Source organism: Cherax quadricarinatus, chromosome 2 (genome assembly GCF_038502225.1).
Source record: "Cherax quadricarinatus isolate ZL_2023a chromosome 2, ASM3850222v1, whole genome shotgun sequence".
Taxonomy (NCBI): domain Eukaryota; kingdom Metazoa; phylum Arthropoda; class Malacostraca; order Decapoda; family Parastacidae; genus Cherax; species Cherax quadricarinatus.
In genome coordinates, this window is record NC_091293.1 from 21,593,455 (window position 1) to 21,612,505 (window position 19,051).

Sequence of the window (19,051 nt, forward strand, 5' to 3'; positions counted from 1 at the left end):
ATAACAAATTTTTTTTTTGAAATATCTTGGACACTGGTGCGTGACTCCAGATTTGGGCCTTGGACCCTGAAAGGGTTAAACATGAAAACTGAGGGTCCATTGTAGAACAATTTAAACAATTTACTATATGAAGTACAGTGAACCCTCAGTTATCGACCGTTCCGCTTATCGGCCAACTTGCTTATTGGCTGGTTTTTCGGCTTCTGGTTATTGGCCGTTATTTTGCTTATCGACCGTATTGGATGCTTATCGGCCGGCGACACTCACATGTTCCTGAGTCAGTGTTGCTGTGTCGCTCTGAGGAAGCTACTGCTCATTCATCCAAACTTTTTGCTATAAATCAGTGTTTCTCTTTGTTATTTATTAAATGCAACTGCGAAGTAAGTAAGCATGGCCCCAAAGAAAGTTCCTAGTAAAGCTCCTGTGGTAAAGAGAGAAACATGATGGAATTTAAGAGAGAAGTGATTGAAAAATTTGAGAGTAGTATGCGAGTGTTGGAACGTGCCAGGATGTATGGGAAAAACAAATCTACCATCACTTCCATCCTGGCAAAGAAAGAACAAATCAAGGAAGCTGATATTGCGAAAGGAGTAAATGTGATAATGAAACAAAGGTCACCAATAATGGAAGATATGGAAAAGTTATTATTGTTGTGGATCAGGGAAAAACAATTAGTAGGAGATAGTGTTGTGGAGTCAGCGATTTGTGAGAAGGCAAAACAGTTGTATGCGGATCTTGTAAATAAAATGCCTGGAACAAGTGCTGCTGTTAGTGAATTTAGGGCCAGCAAAGGCTGGTTTGCGAGATTTAAGAAGCAAACAGCAAACAGACTCAATGATTTCTTCACCATAGGAAAAAACCTTGCCAATAAAATCCCAAGCTCAAATACCCCACCCAATGACTGCCTCACTGGCAACTACCCGAACACACTGTTCCTAGCTCCGACTAACCCAACAGAAGTCTCCCTTATTATCAACATGCGAAAAAACAAGACAGGAGATTTAAATACCTTACCACCCATATATACAAAAAAGTGTTGCGAGTGCTGTCACCAATCATTGGAACACACTTTAACAAATCCATCGAATCCTCTACCTTCCCTACAGTTCTCAAAATAGCGAGGGTCACCTCGATCCATAAAGGAGGAGACCAAACAGACTTGAATAACTATAGGCCAATATCCTCTCTCTAAAATCTTCGAAAAATTAATTCATAAGCGAATCTATTCCTACCTCATCTCCCACAGCATACTCAACCCCTGTCAGTTTGGGTTCAGGCCTAATAAAAATATGAATGATGCTATTATACACATACTAAAACAAATATACACTGCACTAGAGAAAAAAGAAGTCCCACGGGAGCTTCAGTGATTTACGTAAAGCTTTTGATACAGTTGACCATGATTTGCTCCACATAAAATTGTCACACTATTTATTTATTTATTTATTTATTATTAATTTGGACATGATACATAGAAGTACAAAGAAATACAGTGGTTAAGTGTAACATGCCAAAAGCCCCTTGTATGCAGAGCATTATGGGCAGGCTTAAAATTAACTTAAGATTAACTAAGCAATGATATATTCAGTGGTAAAAATTATAATAAACAAATAACAATTAAGCACAAATGAGTACAGTGGTCCCCTGCTTTTCGTAGTTCCCGGCAATCGTAAAATTCGCCAATCATAGAGGTATTTTCGTATAAACATGGACTTGCTTTTCATAGGTTGACTCGCGAGTCGTAGTTCGTCCGGGACGCGTACCCACGGCGTGAGCCAGGGCGGCAGCCAGTCTGGCATTGTTTACCAGTGAGCGAAGGTCCCCTCACGTGCTCCAGCGAAATATTTCATAATATTCCATTTATTTTAGTGCTTGCAAGTACTAAATAAGCTACCATGGCTCCAAAGAAAGCTCCTAGTGCCAAGCCTGTGGTAAAGAAGGTGAGAAATACGATTGAATTTAAGAAAACCATCATTGAACAATATGAAAGTGGTACAAGTGTGGCCGAACTGTCCAGGATGCATAAGAAACCCTACACAACCTTATGTTCCATAGTGGCCAAGAAAAATGAAATAAAGGATGCTGTTGTTGCAAAGGGAGTAACTATGCTGACAAAAATGAGATCAGTACTGGAAGAGGTTGAGAAGTTATTATTGGTGTGGATAAATGAGAAACAATTAGCAGGAGATACTCTTATGACTTCATTTATTTGTGGAAAGGCTAGGCAGTTGCATGAAGATTTGGTAAAGAAATTGCCTGCAAATAGTGGTGAAGTGAGTGAATTTAAGGCCAGCAAAGGCTGGTTTGAGAGATTTAAGAACCGTTCTGGCATACACAGTGTGGTAAGGCATGGTGAGGCTGCCAGTTCGGACCACAAGGCAGCTGAAAAATATGTGCATGAATTCCAGGAGTACATAGAGGCTGAAGGACTGAAACCTGAACAAGTGTTCAATTGTGACGAAACAGGCCTCTTTTGGAAGAAAATGCCAAAGAGGACCTTCATTACACAAGAGGAAAAGGCAATGCCAGGACACAAGCCTATGAAAGACAGGCTGACGCTAATGTTCTGTGCTAATGCTAGTGGGGATTTCAAAGTGAAGCCATTACTAGTGTACCATTCTGAAAATCCCAGAGTGTTCAGGAAAAACAATGTTATGAAGAGTAAATTGTGTGTGTTTTGGAAATCTAATAGTAAGGCATGGGTCACGAGGGAAATTTTCGTCGAGTGGTTCAATGAAGTGTTTGGCCCTAGTGTGAAGGAGTATCTCCTGGAAAAGAAATTGGATCTCAAGTGCCTGCTAGTAATGGACAATGCACCTGCTCATCCTCCAAATTTGGATGACCTAATTTTCGAGGAGTTTGGGTTCATCACAGTAAAGTTCTTGCCCCCGAATACCACTCCTCTCCTCCAACCCATGGACCAGCAGGTTATTGCAAACTTTAAAAAACTCTACACAAAAGCAATGTTTCACAGGTGCTTGACTGTGACCACAGACACTCACTTGACCCTAAGGGAATTTTGGAGAGAACACTTCAGCATCCTCCACTGCATAACCCTTATAGGTATGGCTTGGGAGGGAGTGACTACCAGGACTTTGAACTCTGCCTGGAGAAAATTGTTGCCAGATTGTGTCGACAAGAGGGATTTTGAAGAATTTGGGACTGACCCTAATGAGCCTATGTCTGTTGTAAAATCAATTGTGGCACTGGGGCGTTCCATGGGGTTGGATGTGAGTTTGGAGAATGTGGAAGAATTGGTGGAAGACCACAATGAAGAGCTCACCACTGAGGAGCTGCAAGAGCTTCAGCAGGAAGAGCAACACATCACAGCTCAGAATCTTGCTGCAGAGGAGGAGGAAGAGAGATGGAAGAAGGTGCCTTCTTCAGAAATAAAAGAGATTTTTACTATGTGGGGTAAGATGGAAAGCTTTATGGAGAAACATCACCCTAACAAGGTTGTTGCAAGCCAGGTTGGCAACTTGTACAGTGACAAAGTCTTGGGCCATTTTAGGGAAGTGTTAAAGAGATGCCAGAAACAGAGCTCTCTCCACAGTTATTTTGTGAGACAGGACTCCAGTGACTCTCAAGGTGGTCCTAATGGCATTAAGAAACAGAGAAGAGAAGCAACCCCAGAAAAGCAAATGGTACCTGAGGTGTTGATGGAAGGGGATTCCCCTTCCAAACTAAAAACAATCCACTCTCCTCCTCCAGTCTCCCATACACTAAGAAGAATCTCCAATAAAGGTAAGTGTTATGCTGTTAATGTTTCATTCATCATTTCCCATTGTATTGTTTATGTACTACATGCATATTTCATGTTAAAAATTTTTTTGTTTTAATACTTCTTGGTGTCAGGAACGGATTAATTGTATTTACATTATTTCTTATGGGGAAAATTGATTCGTAAATCGTAAATTTCGTTTCTAGTACCAGCTCCAGGAACGGATTAATTACGAACAACGAGGGACCACTGTATTTCAAAGACATGTCATATGGTCATTTACTGAGTTGCTGTGCATTCAGTAGAATGGAGTATTCTGTTAGGTAATGTAATTAAAAAAACAAAACAAAAAGTTTGATAGGGTCACAGGTTAAACATTTATGAAATACAATTATTCAGTACTTATTTAGTTGTGGGTGATTAAGTGATTTTTAAGAAGAGACTTGAATTTATAAACAGTGTTTCTTTTATATTCACAGGTAATGAATTCCAGATATTTGGGCCTTTTATGTGCATTGAGTTTTTGCATAGTGTGAGATGGACACGAGGAACATCAAAGAGTGATCTGTGCCTTGTGTTATGGTCATGTGTTCTGTTGAGGTTGGTAAGGAGACATTTGAGGGGAGGGTTTATGTGGTATAAGAGGGCACTCCCTCAACTACCTAAAGTCATACCTCAGCAACAGTAGTCAATATGTGTACACAAATGGAGCAAACTCTTCTGCACAGAAAATTACTGTTGATGTCCCTCAGGGAAGTGTCCTTGACCCTCTTCTCTTTCTTGTTTACATAAATGACTTACCAAATTCATCGCAACTACTCAAACCCACACTACTTGCAGATGACACTATATACGTCTTCTCTCACCCAAGCCCAGTCACGCTAGCCAATACTGTGAATACCGAATTCAGAAAATATCTACCTGGATGATGACTAACAGGCTTACTCTCAACATTGACAAAACCTACTTCATTCAGTTTGAAAACAGAGCTACAGATGTCCCTATTAACATAATGATAAATGGATCACCTATCACAAAGCTTACAGAGGGAAAATTCTTAGGAATCCACCTTGATAATAGACTCAAATTTCAAACACATGTACAACAAATTTCCAAAAAAATTTCCAAGACCGTAGGCATACTATCGAAGATACGGTACTATGTTCCACAGTCAGCCCTCCTGGCCCTATATCACTCACTTATTTACTCCTATCTCACCTTTGGAATTTGTGCATGGGGCTCAACAACAATAAACCATCTCAGACCATTAATTACCCAACAAAAGGCTGCAGTCAGAATAACAAATTCCCACTACAGGCAGCACACTCCACCAATATTCAAAACTCTAAGCCTACTCACCGTACAAAACATCCATACTTATTATTGTACCTACTACATACATAGAACACTTAACTCGGCTATAAACCCTCCCCTCAAACGTCTCCTTACCAACCTCAACAGAACACATGACCATAACACAAGGCACAGATCACTCTTTGATGTTCCTCGTGTCCATCTCACCCTATGCAAAAACTCAATGCACATAAAATGCCCTAAAATCTGGAATTCATTACCTGTGAATATAAAAGAAACACTGTCTGTTTATAAATTCAAGTCTTTTCTTAAAAATCACTTACTCACCCACAACTAAATAAATACTGAATAATTGTATTTCATAAATGTTTAACCTGTGACCCTATCAAACTTTTTTTTTTTTTTTAATTACATTACCTAACAGAATACTCCATTCTACTAAATGCACAGCAACTCAGTAATGACCATATGGCCTGTCTTTGAAATACTAATTTGTGCTTAATTGTTATTTGTTTACTATAATTTTTACCACTGAATATATCATTGCTTAGTTAATTTTAAGCCTGCCCATAATGCTCTGCATACAAGGGGCTTTTGGCATGTTACACTTAACCACTGTATTTCTTTGTACATCTATGTATCATGTCCAAATTAATAATAAATTAATAAATAAATAGGGGCATACACAGTGTGGTAAGGCATGGAGAGGCTACAAGTTCTGATAAATGTGCGGCTGAAAAATTTGTGCAAGATTTCAAGGGGTATGTAGAGGCTAAAGGATTCCCCACCCAACAAGTGTTTAGTTGTGACAAAACAGGCCTGTTTTGGAAGAAAATGCCAAAGAAGATGCAGGAGGAAAAGGCCCTGCCTGGACACAAGCCTATGAAAGACTGGCCTACTCTTTTGTTTTGTGCTAATGCTACTAGGGATTTCAAAGTTAAGGCCCTACTGGTGTATCACTCTGAAAATCCCAGAGTGTTCAAGAAACACAATGTTTTCAAGAGTAAATTGTGTGTGATGGGGAGGGCTAACATTGCATGGGTAACAAGGCAAATTTTCAGAGTGGGTGAATGATGTGTTTGGGCCGAGTGTGAAAATATACCTACTGGAACATAAATTGTCACTCAAATGCCTCCTGGTACCGGACAGTGCTCCTGTTCATCCTCCAAACTTAGTAGACCTATTGTCTGTGGAATTCCATTTCATCACAGGGAAGTTCTTGCCTCCTAACACCACTCCTCTCAGCTAGCCCATGAACCAGCAGGTCGTTTCTAAAAGAGGGATTCTGAAGGTTCTGGGGCTGACCCTGAGGACCCTATGCCTGTTGTGGAATCCATTGTATCTCTGGGCAAGTCCATGGGGTTGGAGGTTAGTGGTGAGGATGTGGAAGAGTTGGTGGAGGACCACAGGGAAGAGCTAACCACTGAGCTTCATCTGGAACAGCAACAGACCACTGCTCAGGAACTTGCTTCAGAGAAGGAGGAAGAGGGAGTGAAGGAGGTGCCTTCTTCAGAGATTAAGGAGATTTGTGCAATGTGGACTAGGATGCAAGCTTTTGCTGAGAAATATCACCCTGACCAAGCTGCAACAAGGTTCATCTGCAGATAAGGACAGATATTTTGTGCGACAGAGGTCCATTGACTCTCCTCAAGCTGGTCTTAGTGGCATTAAAAGACAAAGAAGGGAAGTAACCCCAGATAGGGCTTTGATACTTGAAGTCCTTATGGAGGGGGATTCCCCTTCCAAACAATAAACTTTCCTCCCTCTTTCCTCCTCCCTCTCTTCCATAAGCCAACAACAGTCTTCAATAAAGGTATGTAATACTGATTAATTGTTCATGTATTTATTTTATTTAGTTTTTATTATTTTGTGTATGTAAAACTATAATTAATCTCAAAAAATGTATTTTTTGTGAATATTTTTGGGTGTCTGGAACAGGTTAACTGTATTTATATCAGTTCTTATGGGAATAATTATTTGGGTTATAGGCCATTTCGGTTTTAGGCCGGCCTTCTGGAACAGATTACGGCCAATGATGGAGGGTCCAATGTATTACAATTTAGTATTCAGAACAATGAAATTTGAACGTTCAGTTTTTGAAGTAATGACTACATGGTTGAGCAATCTTCAGCACAGTATTCAGTATTGAAATGGAGACATCATTGGTACTTTTTGTGTTGCTTTTGAGTAAATGGTAGGCATTAAGTTGAGCTTTTCTGGTTAATTTTGGGTGATGAGATTTCTAAGTAGGGCCTTAAATTGATTTGCAGACAGGGGTCCATTAGTGTGTTCTGGTAATGCATTCCAGATCTTCAGGCCCTTGGTGTGCATAGCATTTTTGCATAGGGAGAGATGGACACAAGGGATATCAAAGAGTGATTTGTGTCTCGTTTTATGGTTGTGTTCTGTTGTAGTTAGCAAGTAGGAGTTTGAGAGGAGGGTTTATATTTGAGTATAGTGTTCTGTGTTCTTGTATATACACTTAATATCTTTTGCAGAATCCAACATCATATGTAAGAGCAATGTCCTTCACAGAAAGGTATGAGAAGATGGAAGGCTGTTATGTTAATTCAAAGGTGTATGTATTTATGGATACAGGCCCCTACATAGAAAGTCAGATGCATTGGAAGCAAGTTACAAAACAAACTATCACCCAGGTAGATCCTGTTTCTGGTGACTCCATTGGGGGAATTTTTACATTTGGTAAGTTTTCTGGGGGCATGTGAACCATTTTCTTAATTCTATATGCAAATCCTGAACAAGGGTCATTGCTGAAACTTGGCATGGAAGGCCTCAATACACATTGAGCACAAAAAGTAAAGAAACACTTCACAGAACTAGGCATGACGAAGGAAGTGTACCTTGTTGCAATCTAACTATGGATGATAACCTCCCATGTGCAGCCATTTTTTTTTCATGCAGGTGTCGATTGCTAGCACTTTATTGTTTTTTTAACATACCGGCTGTCTTCCACCAAGGTAGGGTGATTGCTATATTTATTTAATATTTTCTTCTTTTTTGGGGATCACCCTACCCCAGTAGGAGATGCCTAATATGTTTAAAAAATAATATTAATATATTTTATTATTTATCAAATTGTTATTTATTATTATTATTTATTATGTGAACAGGTTTCAACTTCTGGCAGACACAGTTCCTTGGTACTGTGCACTATGTGTTACAGTTTTTGGATGATATTACACCCTTGTAGCAAATGTTTGAAACTAATTGTTCTTCATTATTAATATGGTGTAATTTTTTAGGATTATACAGAATCTTATTAATCTCTTAAGTATAATACAGCACTCATATTTAGTCATTTTTTGGAGAGCTCTTCATATGATATTTTAAAGTTGCTGTAGTCATGACATACTCCCTTCAAGGGAGGCGTCTCAATGCTGGTGAATTGCTCTTGATCCAGTGAATTAAATCTCGCCTAATTGTGGTTGCAGGGGTTGAGTCATAGCTCCTGGCCCTGCCTCTTCACTGGTCACTACTAGGTCACTCCCAGCTTCATGAGCTTTATCATACCTCTTCTTAAAGCTATGTATGGATCCTGCCTCCACTACCTCCCTTTCCAGACTATTCCACTTAATGACAACTCTGTGACTGAAGAAATACTTACTAACATCCCTGTGACTCATCTGAGTATTCATCTTCCAATTGTGACCCCTTGTTGGTGTGTCCCATCTCTGAAACATCCTATTCGTGTCCACCTTGTTGATTCCTCTCAGTATTTTATATGTTGTTATTATGTCCCCCCTTGTCCCTCCTGTCCTCTAGTGTGGTCAGGTCAATTTCCCTTAACCTCTCCTTGTAGGACATGCCCCTTAACCCTTTCAGGGTTTTTGATGTACTAGTACACCTAAATTCTAGCGCCCTCAAATCTAGTGAAAGCTTGTAGGCCTACATATGAAAGAATGGGTCTATGTGGTCAGTGTGCTCAGTATAAAAAAAATCCTGCAGCACACAGTGCGTAATGAGAAAAAAAAAACTTTGAACGTGTTTTTGTATTCTAGTTTTCCTGGTCTCATTTTATAGAATGGAAGACATATTACAGAAATTGAGATGATTTTGACTGGTTTTACAATGAAAAGTATCTTGAAGTTGAGTTCAAATAGCAGAAATGTTCAATTTTTACCAAAGTTCAAAAGTAAACAAATCATGCTAAGCGTCCAATACACGTCAACTGGTGAGTCTAATATTCTTTCACAAGTGTGCCGATATTATTTATACCATTTCTACACTAATGCAGTAGTCTGCATAACAGTAAATCTTCTATTTTTTATGAGAATAAAAATTCAAAGTGGAAAGCAAAAGAATGTAAGAGGGGCATGGGGACATGACTAATGAACAGAGGAAATGTTATTTTAGTGCCAGGAATGTCTTTCGTGTTTATTCTGGACCCTATTTGGAAATTGGCATCTTTTGAAATTTGTGTGAAATTGGCAAAATTGTTAAATTCTAACCACTGTATTGGATAGTTGAAATTGGTAAATGGGTGGTTTCTTGCACTCATTCGATAGAAAAAATGGAGTTCTAGCAAAATAGTTATGAATTTTGTCGACTAGTACACTGGAATTGGCCAAAACTAAGGCTCAAAGTGGGCAAAATCGCCGATGCGTAAACATCATCGAGACCACTAACTTCGCAAGAGCATAATTCCGTAAGTTTTCCATCAACTTTCATACTTTTGGTGTCATTATGATCGGGAAAAGATTCTATCTTTTCATAAGAAAAAATAATTTTTTGTTTTGAAATTTGGGCAACCCTGAGAACAAGTCTCTGAGAGGGCCTGGGGACCCTGAAAGGGTTAACTCCAGGACTAGTCTCATTGCAAACTATTGCACTTTCTCTCATTTCTTGATGTGCTTGGCCAGGTGTGGGTTCCAAACTTGTGCTGCATACTCCAATATGGGCCTGATCTACACGGTGTACAGAATGCTGAACGATTCCTTACTGAGATGTTGGAATGCTATTCTTAGGTTTGCTAGTTGCCCATATGCTGCAGCAGTTATTTTTTTGATGTGCACCTCAGATGTGTTCAGTGTTATACTCACCCCAAGATCTTTTTCCTTGAGTGAGTTTTGTAGTCTTTGGCCCCCTAGACTCTATTCTGTCAGCAGTCTTCTTTGCCTTTCCCCGATCTTCATGACTTTGCACTTGGCGGGGTTGAACTCCAGGAGCTATTTGCTGGACCAGGCCTGTAGCCTGTCCAGATCCCTTTGTAGTTCTGCTTGGTCCTGCTCTGATTGAATTCACCTCATTAACTTGACATCATCTGCAGCGTCTATTTCTTCCGTCATGTCATTCACATATACCAGAAACAGCACTGGCCTTAGGACTGACACCTGTGGAACCTTGCTTGTCACAGGCATCCTATTCCCCAGGTGCTGTATGACCCTTTTGGGTTTACCTCTGTTATAATAATGATAATACTTTTGAGTCATAAATATTCTTTATTTTATTTTTTATTTTATATGAAGAGTAAATATTTTGGGAACTACAGTGGAACCTCGGCTTACGAAAGCCCCTCCATGCAAATTTTTCAGGATATGAACCGTTGTTTGGTCGATTTTTTGCTTCTGGATACGAACAAAATTTCAGGATTCGAACTTCCCGCTCAAGGGAGGTTCCTTAACCCGTAAATGGTCCAAACGTATATATACGTTTTTTCAACATTTGAAAGTATGTAAAAATAGTAGATCTTCTTTTTGTTTTTTTACATTTGAAAATGTGTAAAAAAACTTTGATCTACTTTTTTTTTGTTATATTTGAAAATATGTAAAAAAAACGTAGATCTACTTTTGTAGGACTACACATGTGAACGTAGATCTGCTTGGACCATTTACGGGTTAAATAAACAAAATATTTATTTCTTTGCAAAGGTTACAGTATGTGTTTACATATCATAATATGATTGGAGCAAAGAAAGCCACTATCATGCTGAGGCATTTCGGGCAGACTTAACCTAATACTAATAGACTACTAAGTCTAGACAGGTGAAAAGTGTACTAGTAGTGGTTACCAATGTTTTGCTGATGGTGGTGCCAACTACCGGCAGTCTTTTGAAGTTTCTCCTTACTTTTATTATTATTATTATTATTATTATTATTATTATTACAGTGGACCCCCACCTTACGTTGGCATCACGTTACGTTAAATCCACCATTCGATACATTTGAATGCAAAAATTTGCCTCACCTCACGCTAAAAACTCACCTCACGCAATTCGTCCGAGACGCATCCCATGTGTGGTCTGAGCGCGCCTCAGCTGCCCCGTGGGTGCCAGTGTTTACAAGCCAGCCAGTGCGGTCGCATCCACCCATGCAATCGGAACATTTCATATTTTCATAGTGTTTTTAGTGATTGTACCTGCAAAATAAGTCACCATGGGCCCCAAGAAAGCTTCTAGTGCCAACCGTGCGGTAAAAAAGGTGAAAATTACTATGGAAATGAAGAAAGAGGTAATTAGTACGAAAGTGGAGTGCGTGTCTCGGAGCTGGCCAGGTCGTATGCCAAACCCCAATCAACCATCACTACTATCGTGGCCAACAAAATGGCAATCAAGGAAGCTGTTCTTGCAAAAGGTGCAACTTTGTTTTCGAATAAGAGATCGCAAGTACTTGAAGATGTTGAGAGACTGTTATTGGTATGGATAAACAAAAAACAGCAGGAGATAGCATCTCTCAAGTGATCATATGTGAAAAGACTAGGAAGTTGCATGACGATTTAATTAGAAAAATGCCTGCAACTAGTGGTGATGTGAGTGAATTTAAGGCCAGCAAAGGTTGGTTTGAGAGATTTAAGAATCGTAGTGGCATACATAGTGTGATATGGCATGGTGAGGCTGCCAGTTCGGACCAAAAGGCGGCAGAAAAATATGTGAAGGAATTCAAGGAGTACATAGACAGTGAAGGACTGAAACCTGAACAAGTGTTTAATTGTGACGAAACAGGCCTGTTTTGGAAGAAAATGCCAAACAGGACCTACATTACTCAGGAGGAAAAGACACTCCCAGGACATAAGCCTATGAAAGACAGGCTTACTCTGTTGATGTGTGCCAATGCTAGTGGTGATTGCAAAGTGAAGCCTTTACTGGTGTATCACTCTGAAACTCCCAGAGTGTTCAGGAGAAACAATGTCCTCAAGGCTAATTGTGTGTGCTGTGGAGGGCAAACACTAAGGCATGGGTCACTAGGGACTTTTTCTATGACTGGTTACACCATGCATTTGCCCCCACTGTGAAAAATTACCTCCTGGAAAATAAATTGGACCTTAAGTGCCTCCTGGTATTAGACAGTGCTCCTGGTCATCCTTCAGACTTGGCAGAGCGTCTTTCTGGGGACATGAGCTTCATTAAGGTCAAGTTTTTTCCTCCTAATACCATTCCTATCCTGCAGCCCATGGACCAGCAGGTCATTTCAAACTTCAAAAAACTCTACACTAAAGCTGTGTTTCAAAAGTGCTTTGTAGTGACCTCAGACACTCGATTGACTCTAAGAGAGTTTTGGAAAGATCACTTTAATATCCTCAGTTGTATAAACCTTATAGGTAAGGCTTGGGAGGGAGTGACTAAGAGGACCTTTAACTCTGCTTGGAAGAAACTGTGGCCAGAATGTGTAGACAAAAGGGATTTTGAAGGATTTGAGGCTAACCCTGAGAAGCGTATGCCAGTTGTGGAATAAATTGTGGCATTGGGGAAGTCCTTGGAGTTGGAGGTTAGTGGGGATGATGTGGAAGAGTTGGTGGAGGAGGACAATGAAGATCTAACCACTGATGAGCTGCAAGATCATCTTCAGCAGCAAGAGGCCACACCTGAGGAAACTGCTTCGGAGGAGGGGAGAGAGAAATTGAAGAAGTTGCCTACTTCAAAGATTAAGGAAATGTGTGCAATGTGGCTTGAAGTGCAAACCTTTATGGATGAAAATCACCCTCACACAGCTATTGCAAGCCGTGCTGGTGACTATTACAATGACAATGTTGTGAACCACTTTAGACAAATCATAAAGGGTGGGAGGTACAGGCCTCTATGGACAGATATGTTGTGTGGCAGAGGTCCAGTGACTCTCAAACTGGTCCTAGTGGCATTAAAAGAAGAAGGGAAATAACCCCGGAAAAGGACGTGCTACCTAAAGTCCTAATGGAAGGGGATTCCCCTTGTAAACATTAACAACTTCCACACTCTCCCCTCCTCCCATCCCATCAGTCATCACCAGATCTTCAATAAAGGTAAGTGTCAGTTTGTGTTTATTAAAATTAATATTTCATGTGGTAAAATTTTTTTTTTTTCATACTTTGGGGTGTCAGGAACGGATTAATTTGATTCCCATTATTTCTTATGGGGAAAATTAATTCACCTTACGATAATTTCAGCGTACGATGAGCTCTCAGGAACGGATTAATATCGTAAGGTGGGGGTCCTCTGTATTATTATTATTATTATTATTATTATTATTATTGTTATAATAACTATTATTATTAATATGTACGTGGTGATGGGCTCTTGATCTAGGGAACTGGATATGTGCTCCAGTTCCCTAAATTAATAATAATAATAATAATAATACATATGTATTAATAATTTTAATAATACATACATTCTAATAATAATAATTATAATAATACATATGTACTACTACTACTACTGCTAATAATAAAAATTTTATTGTACAAATTTCTTACACAATGCCTCGCCCAAAGAGACAGTATTCGCGTACAATCAGCAAGAAGCTCAGGAAACGATTAGAAACTATAAAAAAAGTTAGAGAAACGAAGAAGGCAGCAGCATAGAGTGAGGCAGCTGGCCGCCACCACCACTGTGGCTACAGTGATCATGTCTTCACCACGCCTGTGGCTACATATGGACCAACCTTACCACTAATCATAGATAAACACAAGCTAGGTGTGGGGTTATGGACTGGGAAGATACTAGAGTAGGAGAGTAAACGGCGGACACTTTCTGCCACTGCCGGTGTCATCATCACTTGCCATATTATGGCCTATTTTATTCATTCTAGAGTATAGATCATGTTTCTGTGTTATTAATATTGCTTATTATGTCATATTAGATGACTTGTGATAGATAACTAAGCTGTAAAGTTGATATTAGCATTATTTTCTCATGCTTCCTGAGAGGCTGGAACAGATTAATTGCATTTCAATTCATGTAAATGAGGAAAATTGAATCAGCATATGAACAAATCAGGATACGAACGAGATCACGAAATGGATTAAATTCGTAAGCCGGGGTTCTACTGTATATGAAATTATATTTCTGAGTTTGTTGTGGAAGGCTGGGGTGGGGGTGTTAGTTCAATTTCTAGGTTTTGCTTCTTAATTTTTGACAGATTGAGCTCTGTCTTTTTTTTTTTTTTACCTTTGTGATATCTTGTAATTGATGTTTACATTTTCAGATGGTGTCTCATTTGGAAAATCCACCGACTGCATATATAAGGAGTGTGTTAAAAATGTGATCCAAGAGTTCTTCCACAAGACACTTAGTAATGCAGTCATTCTATATGGTTCCTCTCATATAGGTATAAAATAATGGTTTCTTTAGTGTTTTTAGTACTACTGTACTCTTATTTATAGTTTTTACTTTCTTCACACTAACCTAATATTTACAGAAATTCTTTGCAAATTTAAAGATCAAAGATGTGAAATAACTTGCTAGAGGAATTGAACAATTGCAGCAGTCTTACTTAACCCTTTCAGGGTCCAAGGCCAAAATCTGAAGTCACGCACCAGTGTCCAAGAAATTTTGAAAAAAAAAAAAATTATTTTTTCTTACAGAATTAAAGAGCATATTTTTGTGAAGGTAATAAAACAAAAAAAATTAGAATCTAATCAGTACTTACCGAGATACAGTGCCAAGAAGTTTGTAGAAAATGATGTGGTGGCGGCAACATCGACGAATTCCACATACGCGTATTATATTATTTTGTTGTTTTAGTTGTTTTTTCTTTTCTTTTCCATTTTTTTTCTATTCCTACTAACATTTGGGGCCTGAGAGACCAATACTGTATATAATGTATATATATAAACTCACTGTATTGAACACAATAACTGCACTAAAGTTATTATCATATTATTGTTTACCACTGTTGTTTATTACAATAAACATGCACAAATATTGTATAATACTAATGTTCTATCATATATTTACATATTTACAATCACTGGACATGGTTTTAGAACTGCTGGAGCTTGTGGAACTCCTTGAAACAAGGCACCATGCACAGAGGCACCTTACATTCCTCACACATAAACCGAGTGTCTTTGCGTCTTTGTTGCCATCGTTTTGTTTGTGCACAGACAATGCATCTCTTCTGAGCAAATTTCTTTTGAGTTGAAGGAAGCTGTATTATGAAATGATCACCTTCTTTCCTCAAACGCTTGGGTATATTGTGATGAATTCGAGGACCATGTTGTATTGCAGGTGTTGTTGCCTGGTACTTCATTATGAGTTGTCTGACAACAGACAAACAAAATTCACCATACGGTGGTCTGTTACCAGTCTTTATTTGGTACATATTATATGCATTCAGCATTGAAATGTCCATGAGATGGAAGAAAAGTTTCATGTACCACTTGTAACTCTTACGAACACAGTCAACAAAACCAATCTGCATGTCACACTTGTCAACCAAGCGCATGTTTTGTGTATAATCAATCACTGTCACTGGTTTTCGAATACGTTCATTGGTCACTCGATCAACTTTGCCACTGTCTTGCATTTCATTACGGTGAATGGTTGTCAACAATGTGACATCTCGTTTGTCATGCCACCGTAATGCCATGATGTCATTGGCAGTAAACACCTGCACGTCATCACCACGAACACCTGCGTTGAGCCTGGGCATATGTTTACGATTAGAACGCACTGTGCCACACACATCTGTCTTGTTCACTCGCACGAAATCACTGAGTAATGGGCTTGTGTACCAGTTATCGGTATATAATGTATGGCCCTTACCAAGATAAGGTGCCATCATGTTTCTCACTACGTCACCTGATATACCCAATAACATCTTGGTATCTTTCAATGTTTTACTACCCGTGTATACAACAATATCCAACACCAGGCCACTGTCACAATCACAGAGTACAAACAATTTTATACCAAAGCGGTTCCTCTTGCTCGGTATATACTGCTTGAATGACAGTCTACCTTTGAACAAAATCAAAGACTCGTCAATTACAAGATTCTTGAATGGATAAAAGTATATCCTGAACTTTTGTTTGAGATACATGAAAACATTTCTAATCTTGTATAACCTGTCACTTCTGTCAGGCCTGGTTTTGTCAGAGAAGTGCAACATACGTAACAGTAAGATAAACCTGTTCACTGGTATTATTTCACTGAAGGATGGGGTACAAATTAGCCGATCTGTGGACCAGTATGCTTTTATATTATGCTTATAGACGTGAGGCATAAGCATTATTGTTGCAAAAAGCAAATACATTTCTGCAACAGTCGTCTCTTTCCACCTGTGTAGTCTTGACTGTGGTGATAAGATCGTATTTGCCATGGTGTACTGAAAATACTTATTACTTTCCCTGACAATAATTTCCATCAATGGCTGGTCAAAGAATAATTCAAAGAATTCCAGTTCATTGGCCGTGGTTCCAAGGGGACAGGTAGGTAGAATTCCACTTTGCGAGTCATCAAAGTGGTGAGGGCTGGGAACAAAATTGGGATTTTGCTGCCAATCCCAGATACGGTTTGCTGGTGGATACTGGACATCATAGGCTGGTTGTACGGGTGGTTGTGGCGGGCTGGTGGGTGACGCTCCGCTTTGTCCTTGAACTGACGAGTCAGCAGCGTGGGTTCCCGCGTGGCACAGCGAGTCACGCATGGCGGTGCCACTACCACCACCAGCCCCACTAACACCATCCACTGATGTCTCTGGCCCATCCATGCCAAGTGTAGCCACATCATCCTCACTATCACTACCTAAAACGGGTGTAGGGCCACGGGATGTACTCCGGGATGTACTGCGGGATGTACTCCATCCCCTGGGCACAGCATAGGGTACACTACCCGAGCACATGCGGCGGCGGACATACCGACGCTTCACTGGTGAATATGTTTCCTCACTGTCACTACTCGAATGATCGTCGAGCGCAATAAAATCACAATCCACGTCAGAATCATCGTCATTACTGAAGTCAGAGGCCAGGCCACGGGAAAATATTAGTTTTCTCTTACGTTTAGGAACACCCGACGGTGAGTCACGAGTGCCCACACCAGAGGTAGAAGGTCGAGGATCGTCGGGGTTTTCTGCACTATTATCGATATCCTGGTCATTATTTTCGGTCACTAACTTATCAAAGCCGTAGAATTCGTCTTCATTTCCACTTCCATCAGTGTCAGAACTATCAGACAGGAAGAGGAGAGTCCCAATTTTCCGGGGAGTGAGAGCTGACTTGCGACGAGGCATGGTGAACAAGGGTGACTGAGCCGGCGTTCCCACAATGCTATGCAGGCGCCTAGATTTTTTGTTTATGGCGCACACCCACGGCGCAGACCCATTCTCTCATATGTAGGCCTATGAGCGCTTTCGTGCTAAATTTGACGGCGCTAGAATTTTGGCGTAGATCTACGGTTTGGACACTCACCTACCAGCCGTAGATCTACGGGACGGACCCTGAAAGGGTTAATATAAAACTAAAACAGGCAGTGCATGCCTAAGCATTGTACAGGTCAGCCGTCACTAATCCAGCATCAGTAATCTGGTTCCATCAGTAATCCGGCACTAATTTCGGCTGGCGTAATTTCAAATGTCTAGGGTTGCTTCACCAACCTGCTTCTACTATTGTTTGGTGGCACTATTGCTGCATAAGTCATTCCAATTTCTTTTTCTCCCTTTATTGTTATAACCTGCTCACTTTTAGTTCTAGCCATGGTTCCAACAAATAAAGGTAGTTTTTCGTTGTGTAAAGCACATACACCGTACATTGTCCATAGAAGATAAGGTGGCTTTGAAGCCACTATTGGTTGCCATGAGCTCAGCTCACTCAGATAAGCTGTGACCAGTAAATTTGGGCCTACATATGAGAGAATAGGTCTGTGTGGTAAGTGTGCACTATATAAAAAAATCCTGCAGCACACAGTGCATAATGACAAAAAACTGCAACCATGTTTTTGGTATAAAACAGCAACTTTGCAGTGTATTTTTGTATGGTTTTTATGGTTGCATTCCTGTTTTTTATCTTATTTGATAGAATGGAAGATATATAACAGAAATGGATATGATTTTGATTGGTTTCACGTTGGGAAGTACCTTTAAATTGAGCTCAAAGTAGCAGAAATGTTCACTTTTTGCCGATGTTCATGTTAGATTTTTGCCGATGTTCAAGAGTTAGATGTCCAATATGTGTCCAACTGGGCAGTCTAATATGCTGTTATGAATGGGTTTGAATTATTTATACAATTATTACAATAATGCAGTAGTCTGCATAACAGTAAATCTTCTGTGTTTTGTGTGAATAAAAATTCAAAATAGAAAGCAAGAGTAATATAAGAGGGGCCTGGAGACATGGCTAATGAGCAGAGAAAATGTTATTTTAGTGCCAGGAATGTCTGGAATGTTTATTCTTGATCCTATTTTGAAATTGCCATCTCTTGAAATTTGTGTAAAATTGGCCAAATAACCAATTTCTGACCTCTTTATTGGGTAGCTGAAATAGGTAAATGGGCGGTTTCTTGTATTTAATCGACAGACTAGAAGGACTACTAGCGAAATAGTTATGAGTTTGGTAAACTGGAACAATAGAATGGGCCAAAAATAGGGCATAAAGTGGGTGAAATCGCTGATGCGTAAATATCGCCATTGGGTTAAGTGTATTCTAACCTAACCACTCTGTAATCCGGCAAAATCTCCACTCCAGCACCCTTCAGGTCCTAATGATGCTGGATTAGTGGTCAACCTGTAATTAAATTGTTCACCTCATCTCTATTTGTAATTACAAATTCTTCTCCATAAGTGCACTGATGCTACAATATACTGT

General features: G+C 39.7%; 1 protein-coding gene across 2 annotated transcripts in view; it reads left to right on the plus strand.

Moving 5' to 3' along the window:
• The first annotated feature begins 5,982 nt into the window (after window positions 1–5,982).
• The window catches only part of LOC128688717 (uncharacterized), a 278,982-nt gene continuing 265,913 nt past the window's right edge, over window positions 5,983–19,051 (plus strand). The window contains exons 1-2 of one of the 2 annotated variants that reach the window (XM_070087603.1): window positions 5,983–7,738; window positions 14,452–14,574. In XM_070087603.1, the coding sequence (XP_069943704.1) occupies window positions 7,558–7,738; window positions 14,452–14,574 (304 nt within the window). In that variant the 5' untranslated portion in view covers window positions 5,983–7,557. The remainder of the gene's footprint in view (window positions 7,739–14,451; window positions 14,575–19,051) is intronic. The other variant, XM_070087601.1, reaches the window with a different exon arrangement.